The following is a 15344-nucleotide window of genomic DNA, read 5'->3' on the forward strand; positions in this document are numbered from 1 at the left end:
TTATGTCATCAGTGGTTATTAAACTTACAAAAAAGGAACCAAAAGCTCAGTGACCTTTTTATTTTATAATGGTCATAAAAGCAAATTAGTTTATAGCAAAACATAGTTATAAAAATAATATTAACCATTTTTAATATTCATTTAAACGTCCGTTATGGTCGTGACAGGATTTTGTGTTTTTCTACTAAAGATGCTCTTTAAAAAAAGATATTGCGTTACAATGGACATTTTATGAAACTTCAAATGTTAATGAAATAAAAAAATAATAAAAGTTTTGAAAAAAGGGAAAACAAATTTGCAAGGTGCTTTTCCTGAAAACGTACGTTTTTAAATTTTCACTCTTTAAAGAAACATGCTTGCCTATTAATATTATAGAAGCGGCTGCAAAGTGTCTCGGCTACATTAGTTACTCGAATAACTATTGTTTAAATATTTCAATAATTAGCTAATTGAAACTGTGCTACATAAAACAATTACTATCAAACACAATTTAAAATTTATTATTAGGGTTTGTGAAAGTACTTGTGGAATCTCAGTAGATGGCTGCAGCATGACACTATCATGAACTAATAACAGGCTTAATGTGTCTTCGTCATTAAAGTTGACAGATGATTTAGTGTATTATTTGTGACCTTGGTCACTAGAAGCGTCATCCAGTACTCAGCCGTTGTAATGGAATAGGGAGCAATGTGGGAGCAATTTGGCAACCCTTATGCGTAAGGTAGTTATTTGCTCTCTTAAGCCTGGAAGCTGAGTATCGCTTTAGCGGAGCTTAAAGTTCCTTCTATTTCTAAATTAAAATAAGCTTTAACATGTAGGTATCTAGATAACATCGGAAATAAAAGAGAATTTTACCATGGATTTCATTCAATAGTTTTCAAATCAGGCTAGTACCTAAACACATTCGACTTACACTAAACTTTGTTACCACTACAAGAAATTACCCCTATAGCTTCGAGAAAATGTTAAAACATGGTTACTTACAAGGAATGCACTTGGGGTTCTGGTTCTTTTCTTTGTTGGCCGGTTTCAGAGCATGTCTACACGAATGCGTTTCCACCTTGCATGCAGTCTGGAACATAAAAAAATGTGTAAGAAGAGCACCATAGAGAAGTAATAATATAAGAAAAGCTAGGTAATTTTAAACATATTGCAGTTGACTGTTTTGAAAGGGTTGTTCGGTCCTAGAGTGCTAGGTTCGTCTATGTTTCAGGATAGGGGTTGCAGCATTATCACTGAGACTCGTTGGGGATTGGCAGGATTTGAACACGGGAACTCAAGGACCAAAGTCCCGTACTCTATCTCTAGACCAGCTGGCTCCCCAGTTAAAGGTATTTATTGTCTGTCACACATTAGATATCATATGAACTGATATTGGGGGAATTTGTGGCTTCATGCTTGGTGGTATTTTTACACAATCGATCTGAAATTATTGGAACTATGACCCAGATCAGTTCCATAGTTGCTATATAAAACACAAACATTATTTAATACAGTAAATTAATATGCATTTGATGTAAATAAATGGACATATTTATAATTTCTGTTGACTATTTTGTAAGGCCCCTTAAGATGTATAAAAAATAGAACAATTTTGAAGATTTTCGTTGAAACCTTTGCTCCGAAAATTAATTAAAACCACCATTTTAAGATAGCACATCAAAAAAATTGGTTGATATATAAACGTGAAATAAAATTAGATGGATTTAGGGAAATTTCAAATGCTTCTAATGCACCATTAGCAAAGCTTAATCGGAGATTTTAGCTCTTGATCCAAAGTCAGAGAAACAAAGAAATGTTAAATAATCAGTGTTTTGAAAATTGCATAAATTAGACCACAATCTTCCATGAATATGCAACATGAAACGTAAAACAACCTTGTTTTATGGAAATGTTGGTTTTACGCCTAAAGAAGTTTAGCCAAAGACGGTTTTAATGAATGTCGAGCAGGCTTTCGCAAAAAAATGTTGACTTTAGACAAAAGAAGAGATTTAAAATTATTTATAACAGGCGTGCACCAACATTGTAAACTTTCTTAATCCAATATTGCGAGTTGTAATAGAAAATTCAGTTATGTGTGAAGTTCTATTGTGTGAAAAGCAATCGTTATTACAAAATATTATATGGATCCCAATAACCCAGGAAATTGAATAAACCCAATATATAAGGATGGAAACCAATTTAATAATGGCCACTGAATAAAAACCGAACATATATTGTATTTCATTGGGTTGGTTATATGCCAACTTAAAACTATGGGCCTTTATATCAATAATAGTATTGAACAGCATATCATTTGAAAGATTATGAAATGGCCAAGTTTTTTTATGCATTTAAACATTGCATGGATGCAGGTTTATGTATCAAAGTGGGCTCTTGAAAATTATCGTAGTTAATTAATTTATTGCAATTTTTACTTTATTTTGGACATAACATGGACTATGTAATGGTATAATTGTTGAATGAAACCTTTGATTTATAGCATATTTAATATTCTTTCCAATGATTTCAACTATAACTCTCTAAAGTAATTGGTTAAGTTTTTATTACATAAATTGTGGAGCAAAGTCAAATAAAATAAGAAAAACACAAAATCCCCTATTACAGCCAAACGGTTGAAAATTGGACACGGGTTTACAGGACCTTTTTTGTTCCTTTTAGTAAGTAGAACCTACTGGTGAAGTAAACACGCTCAGTAGAAACTCACCCTGTATAGTTCAGCGTTATCAAATAACAATGTGCAAGAACCTGTGAATCTATCCTTGTGCAAACTATTGTCAGTTTTGTAAAATATGGAAATAGAGTTTAATAATTATTTAATTAATAAATAACCTAATGCCAATAGTACCTCTATCTAAAATTCATTTCCCTTAGAATCGAATTAGTAACCTTAAGGGTTGAAGGCGGGCCACCACATGGATACCAAGACAACTGAAATGAACGGTATCCGCAATCTGACACATACTTCTTCTCTGGCATGTAAACAACCCTTAACATTGACAAGTGGTAGGAGTAACTAAGGTATTTATGGGTAGTTGCAATACATTTCGAAACCTTATTTTACAGCATTGGGGGGTCTTATGATTTTTAGGCATAAAAACACCATAAAATACTATATTTTAATCGAAATAGTTTTAGCCGTTTTTGTAAAAATCTGATTCTTCCAAAATTTTATGGAGTTTTTTAAAAAAAATCATAGGTAATTAAAAATAAATTTTAAAAATCAAAGGAGATACTATAGATTAGTATTCTCCCAAACATTTAGATTAGTATACCACGTACCAAATTTTGCCAAAATCGGAACACAGGTGTAGTATACAGGGTGATTGAAAAGTCTGGGTACGGCTTAATATTTTAACAAATAATGCAGATAGAGCTAAAATACTTGGTACAAAGTTACAGGGCATAAAACTCTATTTTAACACATATTCAGTGATTCAATAACTCTTCAGGGGGACGTCCCACAAGGAGTCAGAAGAAAATCTTAAATGGAAGCATAGGTCAATATGCACGTCAAATTAAAGGTCTTTTTTAGTAAAATACAATGCCGCAAACCGCACTTCAAAAGGTTGATCTTGCGCAAAATGGCAGATGTTCAAAGGTTTCTTGAATCCACCATTTTGAATCTTTGAACGGCTGCCATTTTTTACTCAGGCATTCTTTTGAGCTTGAATTTACGGCATCGTAATCTAAAAGTGAAGACCTTTAATTTGATGTGCATATCGACCTATGCTTACGTTAACAATTTTCTTCCGATTCCTAGGGCTGTGCCCCCTGAGGAGAAAGCGTATAATAGCAATGTAAATTAAATGAATCTTTGAACAACTGTCATTTTGCGCAGGATCAACTTTTTGAACTGCGGTTTGCGGCATTGTATTCTACTAAAAAAGACCTTTAATTTGATGTGCATATCGACCTATGCTTACGTTAACAATTTTCTTCCGATTCCTAGGGCTGTGCCCCCTGAGGAGAAAGCGTATAATAGCAATGTAAATTAAATGAATCTTTGAACAACTGTCATTTTGCGCAGGATCAACTTTTTGAACTGCGGTTTGCGGCATTGTATTCTACTAAAAAAGACCTTTAATTTGATGTGCATATTGACCTATGCTTCCATTTAAGATTTTCTTCTGACTCCTGGCGGGCCGTCCCCCTGAGGAGGTAGCGGATCACTGGATATGTGTTAAAATAGATGTATATGCTTTATAACTTGATTCCAAGTTTTGTAGGTCTACGTTTATTATTTTTCAAAATATTAAGCTGTACCCAGACTTTTTAATCACCCTGTATAGCTCTGTACACATCCACGCACACATGCAACATATATCACTTAAAAGATTTTTTTGTCAGGAGGACTTCAAAAATGGATATTTGCACCCAAAACTCGAATTTAATTTTTTTACGAACACAATACTCTTTCCATTTCGGCTACTATGTATAGGAGGAGGAAGTAAAACGCACAATTTGTGAAATTACAAAGGAACCCATTTACATGAATTATTTAATATCATCCACTTAGCGGTTCAGTTTAAAAAGCAAATTTTTTGATAACAAAATTAACGGACAAAAAATTTGGAGGGAGGAGTTGGTTGGTTTAATTTAGAGTTAATTGCATGACATAGCGAGAATATTTCCTCTAATAGGTCAAATTTGAACATGTATGTCATAGTCGTGCATGTTGTATGTAGAAGATTGTATGAGATCAAGTTGGTCATTGGGAGGACGAGAAGATTCAAACTAGAGTTTATAATTGCATGACATGGCGAGAATATTACCTCTTGATAACTATGTCATATTGGGTCATGTAGTCATACAAGTTGTATGAGATAGGGTCAGCCATTGGGTAGGATGGGATGTTGGTTTAATTCGGAGTTGTCAAATTATTCTAGTCTACAGGACGAGGTAAAATAATTTAGTTGTCAAATAAAAACAATTTTTTACGAAATGATATGGATAGATATTTAGAATCAATACCTAAGTTCTAAGTTGGTATGGATTCAAAAAGATTTAATTTAGGGTTTTATTTAACGTTTTAGTGGAAATGTCTCAGGCGATTGTTTGTTAACGAATTATTTTTTTTTAGAACTATACTTGGAACGATCTAAAGAAGAACAATCTAACGATAAAAATACAATTATTTAGTACGTTTCAAACAATAAATCAATTCATACCTAGCCCATAACAGGAAATAGGTGTAACACAATTAACATTTGTACTTGAATAATTCCCCTAAGAGAGTACTAATGAAACATTGATTTAATTAAGATTTCCCATGATTATGATTAATTAGTGCATGGATAATTTAACATGAAGAAACAACACCTTTTTAAGAGTAAAGAGCAAAAGTCAATTTTTGAATCCTTTTTTTAATTTTATTTTTATTTTGTTTTGTGTTTTGACTTTAAAAGTGCATTACACGTGATAAGAATGTTACGCTTCTATCTGCAAAGAGAAAAACGAATATTCTAGAACAAGTGACATATTGGAAGCAGAAACATAAATGATTTATTCAACGCCCGTAATATATTTGTTTCAGAGGTCGGAGTTGTCTTTACTCAACGCGTGAACCTCAACAAAATAGACAGAAAATATCTCTTTTCAACAATTCGATCCTACAGATAATAAATTAGTAAATTGTCTGCAAACAAATGTTTAATTGTTACTTATGTGCGTTCATAAGTACATGTACAACGATGAAATAAATCATAGGCAATGTCAACAATTTGAGAAGATAAAACAAAGGGCAAATGCAGCCGAAGTGATTAAAAAATTGTATTCACAAGTAAATTTTCTGTCCGCAATTTAATTTCTTATTACTACTTTGCTTCATCCTTAAGAAAATGGTTTTATTCATGGTTTCATCTATCAAGACATTATGGTTCAAGGATCTACGATTATGCGGGAAATGAGTTTCTACGAATGTAGGTGTACAAAAAGCTAGCATAGCGACGATGAAGATCTACTGTTAAAAAGCCTAGTCCATAAAAAGTGCATGGGTTGAAATACTAGGCTACAAAGTGCGCATGGTTCAAGCTTGATAACTGCGTAAAGTTAGCTAATGGAACTACATATGACTATGATATCTGTTGGGGAGTAACCTGGTCTGATGGCATAGCGCGGGCTTCTGGTTCCGAGGTCGCAGGTGCGAATCCCACCAATCACCAATGGACTTTATCCATATGATTACTACCCCTCTCTAAGCCGTAAACTACTGTTTAAAACAGTCTCTGACCTAAAGCCTAGCGTCGTAGGATGTGAAGATAGGAAGTATAAGCTATAACTACAATATTAATTAACCAAGCCCAAAACATGACGGTGGTTTTTAGCTTTCTCAGTAGAATATGTGTGAGGCAATGGTCAAAAGGCCCCCTTTGGATGGGCCTTGTTAACCTGTATTGTAAGGGACGTACATGGATTGCTATCTGAGGTTACATTGTATACAGACACCCTGCAGCAAGTTATCGTCGCATCTACCTTGTGTATTCACCTAGGGTAGCCTCAACATTTAGTTATTTATAGCATCATGAGACCACATATAGGTGGAGGTAACCATGGCACCCTTCACAAAGGCTTTTCATGCAACAGCAAGCGACAACATATCGCAATTTGTGTTTTAATTTTGTATTTTGCGACGAAACAGTTTTCCGTCCAAACATCAGCCTTAGCGTTTTCGTTTTTAATTTTTTTTTACATAAGTGATTGTTTGACAAAGTGAGGGAAATACTTTATTTTTTTATGTTTTAAGTGTTTTTATCGCTTTGGGAATTATCAGGATATTTGAGAATGGTCCAAAACCGTAGGCCTATCACCAAAAACTCTAACTTTAGAATTTTGACAAAATGAATAATTTCTCTATATACTATGCATAAGTGGAGAAAGTAAAAAAGGGATGCAACGAGGAACGATAGTTTACGTACTAGTATTGATATGGAATCAGGTGAATTGTTTTATAATATTATTTTTTAAATAACTTGTCAGTCAACTTTTAGCCGGAATTAAAACACTATTTTACTCGTCAAAGTGAATATTTTATGCAGTAATATTATATATTAAAGTTGATTTGTTTAATGTGTGTCTCTTCTATTTTTTACCACAAGAAAATACCAATACGTTTCATATTTTGTCACATACCCTATAATTGCTGTGTTTAAAAGTTGTAAAATATGATTTTACAGTAAGTTGTAATTCTAATAATTAATGAATAATCTCTAATTTTATTTATCATTAGCTTAATGATACCCGCACCACAGTATACATGTAGACTAAGTGAATTTTCACTAGCGTGATTGGCTTTTTACCAAGATATTTACTTAGACACATTTAAATATAATAGGCTATACATATGAGTTTTAACTGATTGTGTTTTTGGCCTCTGGAACATAAAAAAAAAAAATAAAATTATTCCCGGGTTAAATTCCAACCATAAAACCTCCACAACTTATTCCCTGTATGTGTAATTCACTAAAATTTACTAAAGATACTTAAAAAACCCACAACGCTTTAGATACTAGTCTATAACCAATGTTTAAGTGAGCCTAAACTGAAAATTTATGTTAATTACTCTATTTCATCGATGATTTCAACGAATCGCTAAACAAAAAAGCCCTGCTCAAACAAGATCGTGTAAAGTTATGAACTCAAAATGTAGCCTTATAACAGTGACAATGTAGTTAAGGTGATCAGAGCTGTGCAACAGCTGCAAGAGACAAAGCCACAAACCACGATGTCATTAATGTCAGGTGAACCTTGTACCTCCGTCACGACATGCATCAATGTTACTTGTGATAATGTCACTCATGCCTTATACAGTTAGTTACCTCTTGTAATAATGCCACTCATACATTATACTGCTACCTCTTGTGGTAATGTCACTCATGCCTAACCTAACCTAACCTAACAAACCACGATGTCATTAATGCCTGGTGAACCTTGTACCTCCGTCACGACATGCATCAATGTTACTTGTGATAATGTCACTCATGCCTTATACAGTTAGTTACCTCTTGTAATAATGCCACTCATACATTATACAGCTACCTCTTGTGGTAATGTCACTCATGCCTAACCTAACCTAACCTAACAAACCACGATGTCATTAATGTCAGGTGAACCTTGTACCTCCGTCACGACATGCATCAATGTTACTTGTGATAATGTCACTCATGCCTTATACAGTTAGTTACCTCTTGCAATAATGCCACTCATACATTATAATGCTACCTCTTGTGGTAATGTCACTCATGACTAACCTAACCAAGATGTCATTAATGTCAGGTGAACCTTGTACAGTTAGTTACCTCTTGCAATAATGCTAATTACACATTATACAGCTACATCTTGTGGTAATGTCACTTATGCCTAACCTATAGTGATTTGTCACTCATGCCTTATACAGTTAGTTGCCTCTTGCAATAATACCACTCATACATTATACAGCTACCACTTGTGGTAATGTCACTTATGCCTAACCTATAGTGATAATGTCACTCATGCCTTATACAGTTGGTTACCTCTTGTAATAATACCACTCATACATTATACAGCTACCACTTGTGGTAATGTCACTTATGCCTAACCTATAGTGATTTGTCACTCATGCCTTATACAATTAGTTACCTCTTGTAATAATACCACTCATACATTATACAGCTACCACTTGTGGTAATGTCACTTATGCCTAACCTATAGTGATAATGTCACTCATGCCTTATACAGTTGGTTACCTCTTGCAATAATGATAATTACACATTATACAGCTACATCTTGTGGTAATGTCACTTATGCCTAACCTATAGTGATAATGTCACTCATGCATTATACAGTTAGTTACCTCTTGTAATAATGCTAATTACACATTATACAGCTACATCTTGTGGTAATGTCACTTATGCCTAACCTATAGTGATTTGTCACTCATGCCTTATACAGTTAGTTACCTCTTGTAATAATACCACTCATACATTATACAGCTACCACTTGTGGTAATGTCACTTATGCCTAACCTATAGTGATAATGTCACTCATGCCTTATACAGTTGGTTACCTCTTGCAATAATGCTAATTACACATTATACAGCTACATCTTGTGGTAATGTCACTTATGCCTAACCTATAGTGATTTGTCACTCATGCCTTATACAGTTAGTTACCTCTTGTAATAATACCACTCATACATTATACAGCTACCACTTGTGGTAATGTCACTTATGCCTAACCTATAGTGATAATGTCACTCATGCCTTATACAGTTGGTTACCTCTTGCAATAATGATAATTACACATTATACAGCTACATCTTGTGGTAATGTCACTTATGCCTAACCTATAGTGATAATGTCACTCATGCATTATACAGTTAGTTACCTCTTGTAATAATGCCACTCATACATTATACAGCTACCTCTTGAGGTAATGTCACTCATGCCTAACCGTCACTCATGCCTTATACAGTTACCTCGTCATAGTACATATACAGTTATAGAATTCAAAAATATATTATTTACTACTCTAACATTCTAGATCAAAATCCAACTAAAGTATTTAAAGGAAAACGGGTGGAAAATTGAAATGGTGTTGAAAAAGGGGATACAACAAGAAACGATAGTTTGAAAATGTAAATGTAAGTGTTCATCGAATGCATAAGATAATTTGAATAAATAATACCATGCCGAAATACGGGACTAAAATATTCTGACGAGGGGTTTAATTTGTGTTTGCTCTAAATATTCGAGCTTTAACAAACTTTATTTTACCATTAAGGACCTTTACGCACGCAATATTAAAATAAGTTTAATTCGTATGAAAAGGCACATTTTAGACATTTGTTTTGCGGAAAAACAAAATGTTATTCTGAAAACTGCTCATATTGTTTTGGAACCCCGATTCTGACTGTAATTATAAATAAAGAGGGATTGATTACTATGTCATCGTTTAATCCAAAATTAGCCACTAATGGTGAAAATTATGTTGTAAGTGTAAATGTACAAACTCGTCATATAATATTGGTTTAATAATTCATTACAAAAATCTAGAAATATTTTAGCTTGGCTACAAACACAGACGGAAAACAGGATGAAATATCGTGTGCGTGTCGCAATAATTAAGAGTTACGAAGTTAATTGTAGCTTTCATACATAATTTCTTCATTGTTCGTGTGAAGAGTAATGTATAGCGTATATAAATCTTCATTTTCTGTACGGTTTATGTTTCTAATGTTAAGTTAACTAGATAACTTTATAATCAATTCAGTGTTGAATAAAATAGTTGTATTGTTTTTAATAAACAATTGCCTTTTCGATGTAAAGAAATGCCAACACTTACAGTTAGTTGATCTATAAAAAAACTGAATCCCATAACAAAATGTTAAGGCCACAAATTAAAAATGAATTTTAGATAGTTAAAAGTAGAATTAACTCATTTATTATCTAACATGCACGTAAAAGAGGTAATCTTGGATTGAATATTGATTATTGATACTTTACATAATTACTTTACATTGATTATATGATTGACTTTACATACTTATATTGCTTAGTGCTTTGAGGTAATAATGACATACCTGGTTGTAACAGTTTGAAAGTTTAACCATAAAACCCAGGGACAATGCTGACCTATTTATTAACCAGTCCAGAACAGGTTACACTTAAGTACTTGTTTTAATCTTATAAACGACTGTTCGATATAGTTGCAATGGACTTAGCGAGAACCAATTTAAACTTTGCCAATTTCTTCGTAAATAAGGCAAAGCTGTTTTCTTCAACAAGGTTTAGTGTTACTTGACCATTGCTAGCAAGGGATTTATATGTTAAGCAATGCGGCAAGAACTTGAAATTACTGATGTAAGTTTTAGTAAGTATTTTGAAAATTTATTTATGACAGTATTTGGTCGAGAATAAGATACAAAATACCCCCAACGAAAATGCTGACCAACTGAATTTAGTTTTGCCTGAACCAATTTCAACTAATATATTCCCTTAACAATGTTGGATATATTCCAACATAAGGTTAAGTGAGAAGTTCAGTGTGCTGCTACAAGAAATGTCATAAAAGGTTTTTTTAAATGTAATAGCTTGATAAAAATCAAGTAAACTAACATTAACAAATATGCATTAACGTCCCTGTCCGTATATATGGTTTAGAACCTGTCTGATCTATAAACACATCAATAATACTAGTGGCTGGGTAATAATGTATCCATTACAATATGTCTCTATCAGAAACTGTTATGTGCTACCATTAATAGGCTTATGCCAATCACGTCCTCAAATTGGATGTGGAGGATTAAAATTACAAATGAGCTGAAAATGGACAATTAGGTGATTAAGTTTAATGTTACTTTTAAAATGAATATTAATTTACAAATCTGCAACCACTCATTTACTGTTATTTTTATGAACACTGAGAGATTTATAGTTTTACCATTTCATTGCCGATGTAATCTTTCAGAAACTAATAAAATACAACAAACAGTTGACCTAATTTTAACTTAAAAAACACAAAACGAAATTTTTACTTTATCCAAAAATACATAATATATGAACAAAAACCTCTGAGTAGTACCCCTGAACCCAAAAAGAGGGTTTTGAAGTGATGTCTGTGTATGTGTGAGTGTGTGTGTCTGTTTGTATGTGTGGATACAGAGCTACTGACCACAACATTGGTCCGATTTTTACGAAGTTTTGTATGTTATTACAATCCATGGCACCTCCAGCGTTTTTGGTAACTTTTTCGAAATTTAGATATTTGTTTTTTTGAAATGGTGGTCTTTTATTAAAACCCATAATAGAGAAATCGGATTTTAAAAAATACTACCCAAACTACTTAGATTAAAATTTAGTATGTTTTTTAGTCCTTTTAATTTAAACAATCTGGTGCAACCACCATTGTTGTAAAAATACGGTTCAAAAGTTATTGCAAAGTTATGTGATTTTCCCCATAAAATATTATGGTTTCTCCTACCCCTTACCATGGAAAGGGTTGTTAGCTAGTTAATGGGAGAAAGTAAGTTTCAGATTGCTGATACCATTAATTTATCTAGTAAACCGAAATTATATTATTCCGTTCCCACCACACCTCCCATTGACACGCCAAACCACCGTGGGCAATCGTATTGACAGTTAGTTTGTGGTTAACCTCACCTGATGCGACATTTAACATCACAGTCACCCTAGTTGGCATTTGGTTTGCGTAAAACCTAACAGAGAAGGGGTTTAATAACTAATCTGTTTTATCTTGTTTGGCCAAACAATTCAGTCCATCTCTATATTTATAGATTTAGTAAGATATGTGTAAAAATAAAATTTATTAGTACGAGGTTTGGTTTAAGCTGAAGGAGGTTTTGTAAAAAAAAAACACAATTTACTTCATTTATGAGTGTTTTAGGTAGAATTACACAGACATTGTATTGAATGATTAGGTTTAATGATGATTGATCGTAGTATTACACACTTGTGTACTACAGTCTAGTATGTGGGATAATGTTAGGTAGAATTACACAGACATTGTATTGAATGATTAGGTGTAATGATGATCTATCGTAGAACAACACAATTGGTGTGGCCAGTATGTAGGATAACATTAGTTAGAATTACACAGACATTGTTTTAAATTATTAGGTATAGTGATGATTAAACGTAGAACTAGATAGACATCATGTTGAAGGGGATATTGTTAGATAAAGGGTTGCCAAACATTAGATGTACAAGCCCAGACTGTGAATAATAACATTGCCATAGCGAGTTTAGCCAATAGAACGACCTTTGTACATGTACATAGCAGGAGCCCATTGTGTTGGGGAACTAGCAATCATAAACATAGTCTAATAACTAAGCAATCCTAGTACAGCATGAGCAATTCTCTAAAATTAGTAACGTAAGAGTTAGACTTTGTTGTACAGCATTGTGAAACAATAATATCTTAATTAAATCAACTGTTGTAATACTGTTATAATTTTCAGTATGGTTTTTGTTCCATCCAATGCCGATTAAACTTTGCTTTGTTTAAGTAAAATTTTGTATAGTAGAACAAACGATTTTAAAACTCTATTCACATTAAAATACTAGCAACCTACACTATTACGCTACGGCTATTGATTATCCAAGTTATTCAAAGTTAAATGCAGTTCGGTGTCTCTTAAGTTTCCTTGAGGAGAATTAAATTAGATTGCTTGTTTATGTATTTACTTTACCTTTCAATCGGGAGACTATCCTGATTATATTAGATTACTTTTTTAATATATCGTAATGAAAGTTAGCTCTTTAATGGTGGAGTTGTGAGAATTTAAACATATGTTGTTTTTGGGTTAGAGTTTTTTTTAACGCCTAATATCTTAAAATTTTCACCTGACTGAAAATTAGCTTAGTAGTTATCAATACCTCTCCGGTTAGACCAATGGATATAGGGCTCGCTTTTAATTGTCAAGATCACAGCTTGTCATTGTGTGATCTGAACTATAATTAATATGATTTGGTAATTTTATTATGTTCTAGGACGATAGACACAAACCCAAACGCAAAATTGTCTTTACATTACTAGACCTAGGGGTTGCGGCACTATCACTTAGGTAAAATCCATTTAGTGATTTGGTAGTATTTGAACCCGGGACCTCAAGGACCAAAGTCCCGTACTCTAACCACAAGACCAGCTCGCTCACCCATATTTGGCTATAAATGATGTTACCTAGAAAAAAAATGCTGGATACCTACTAATAATATAGTATCAATGACGTTATTAAACAATGGCATGACCAGGTTTTGAACCCATCCCTGCCCTTACAAATAATGGCACAATATACAATAAATAACCCCGCCCCCGCCAAGCCACGGACTAAATGAATTAAAATTTGTCTGATTGGATTTTTACACAAATATTTCCATACACAAGTCATATTTTTATTCCCCATTACTTAAAATAACATTAGATTTAACTGGTACTTAGATTACCTGCTACGGGGAAGGTGAAACGTGTTTTTTACTAAATATTAATAGAAAGTAAAAAATAAATTACTAAATAAAAAATTCCATTCTTATTAATGGATTTTTTTAATTTGGCAATTTATTTGTTTCATTTATTTGTTGTTTGGCAAATTATATCTAAAAGCTAGAGGACAGTAATGTGCCTTTGAAGATGACTTATCCGAACAGCTGGAGGACTGATCCGAACAGCTGGATGATTAATCCAAACGACCATCTGATCCCAGGCGACTACATTAATTGGTAATGAAACTGCGATGACACTGGGTGGACACTGTCCTTCCACACCCCTCTTCTGACAACAAACTGTCATCATGATTGATGTGTCTGGAATATCGCTTTCAGAATGATTGCGAAAATTAATCTTCAATTTACTAAGCTCAGTGTTGAGCAAATTATTTTAACGTAGTTTGTTTATAATTCGTTTCAAATACATGAATTTACGGGGCTAATTACTTTGAATACTTTTGTATGACCTTCACATGCTAGTACGCTCGGTTCCTCACACAGGGCTTACACCTTACTTAATTATCAGTTAGCACAAAATAAATGCGCGTTCCAAAATAAAAATGAAAATTTCATTAATTTGAGCAAAATATAAACTAATATTCAACGCCACTCATCACAATCGCAACGATGTCTTCACTGCTTAAATTGTGCTCTTAAATTCCACCAGAGTTTTGAAACTTTGGATGAAATTCCTGATTTTTACGAACTCATGAGCTTTGACTGAAATACAACTGATTATCATCTTATTTAGATAGCTTGCCATGACAAGTCATGCACTATATTATTTTGAGCAGAGCAAGCAAAGTTGTTAATGCTCTTTCCCACACAAATTTTATTTTTTTCACCCACGAGGTGCCAATATAGAATCGTGCATGGTTTGGTATACCATTGCTTCCAGTTTATTATGCCTTAATCTTGTTGGATGTCTTCATCTGTATACATACGAATTTGCAACACATATTTTAAACGTTCATTGACTATGTATGTATTAGTAGCATAGGACTTGAAGACATACTTTTCGTCATCGTAAACATTTAATTTGTCGTTATATTTCTCATAATTATTTTATTAATTCGCTGATTCTTTTCAAAATTACAAACAGACAACTATATAGCACAGCTGGTTTGTTTTTTGCAACAGATCTTTCCGTAAGCATTTTAAATATGGAAATATCAGCTGAGCTAACGAAGTGGTTAGGGTGATAATTGCTTGCCTTACCACCGTTAAATGATCTCGTCAGCGACTCACTCTCACAGTTTAACGCTCAGTAATTTCACGTAAAATTAAGAATATCTTAAAATCTTTTCTAGAAATCAAACTACAGTACATATACTGTTTACAAATTACATCTATAAAACGAAAATG

The 15344-nt window shown here is 33.2% G+C and overlaps 1 protein-coding gene across 1 annotated transcript in view; it reads right to left on the bottom strand.

The window, feature by feature from the left end:
- The window catches only part of LOC128997672 (receptor-type tyrosine-protein phosphatase kappa-like), a 186640-nt gene that overhangs the window by 22501 nt on the left and 148795 nt on the right, over positions 1-15344 (bottom strand). Inside the window, exon 3 of the mRNA XM_054423318.1 lies at positions 985-1072. Within this exon, the coding sequence (XP_054279293.1) occupies positions 985-1072 (88 nt within the window). The remainder of the gene's footprint in view (positions 1-984; positions 1073-15344) is intronic.

The sequence above is a fragment of the Macrosteles quadrilineatus genome, unplaced genomic scaffold (genome assembly GCF_028750875.1).
Source record: "Macrosteles quadrilineatus isolate MER2022 unplaced genomic scaffold, UCM_ALF_1.0 Scaffold_6__1_contigs__length_79288215, whole genome shotgun sequence".
NCBI lineage: Eukaryota > Metazoa > Arthropoda > Insecta > Hemiptera > Cicadellidae > Macrosteles > Macrosteles quadrilineatus.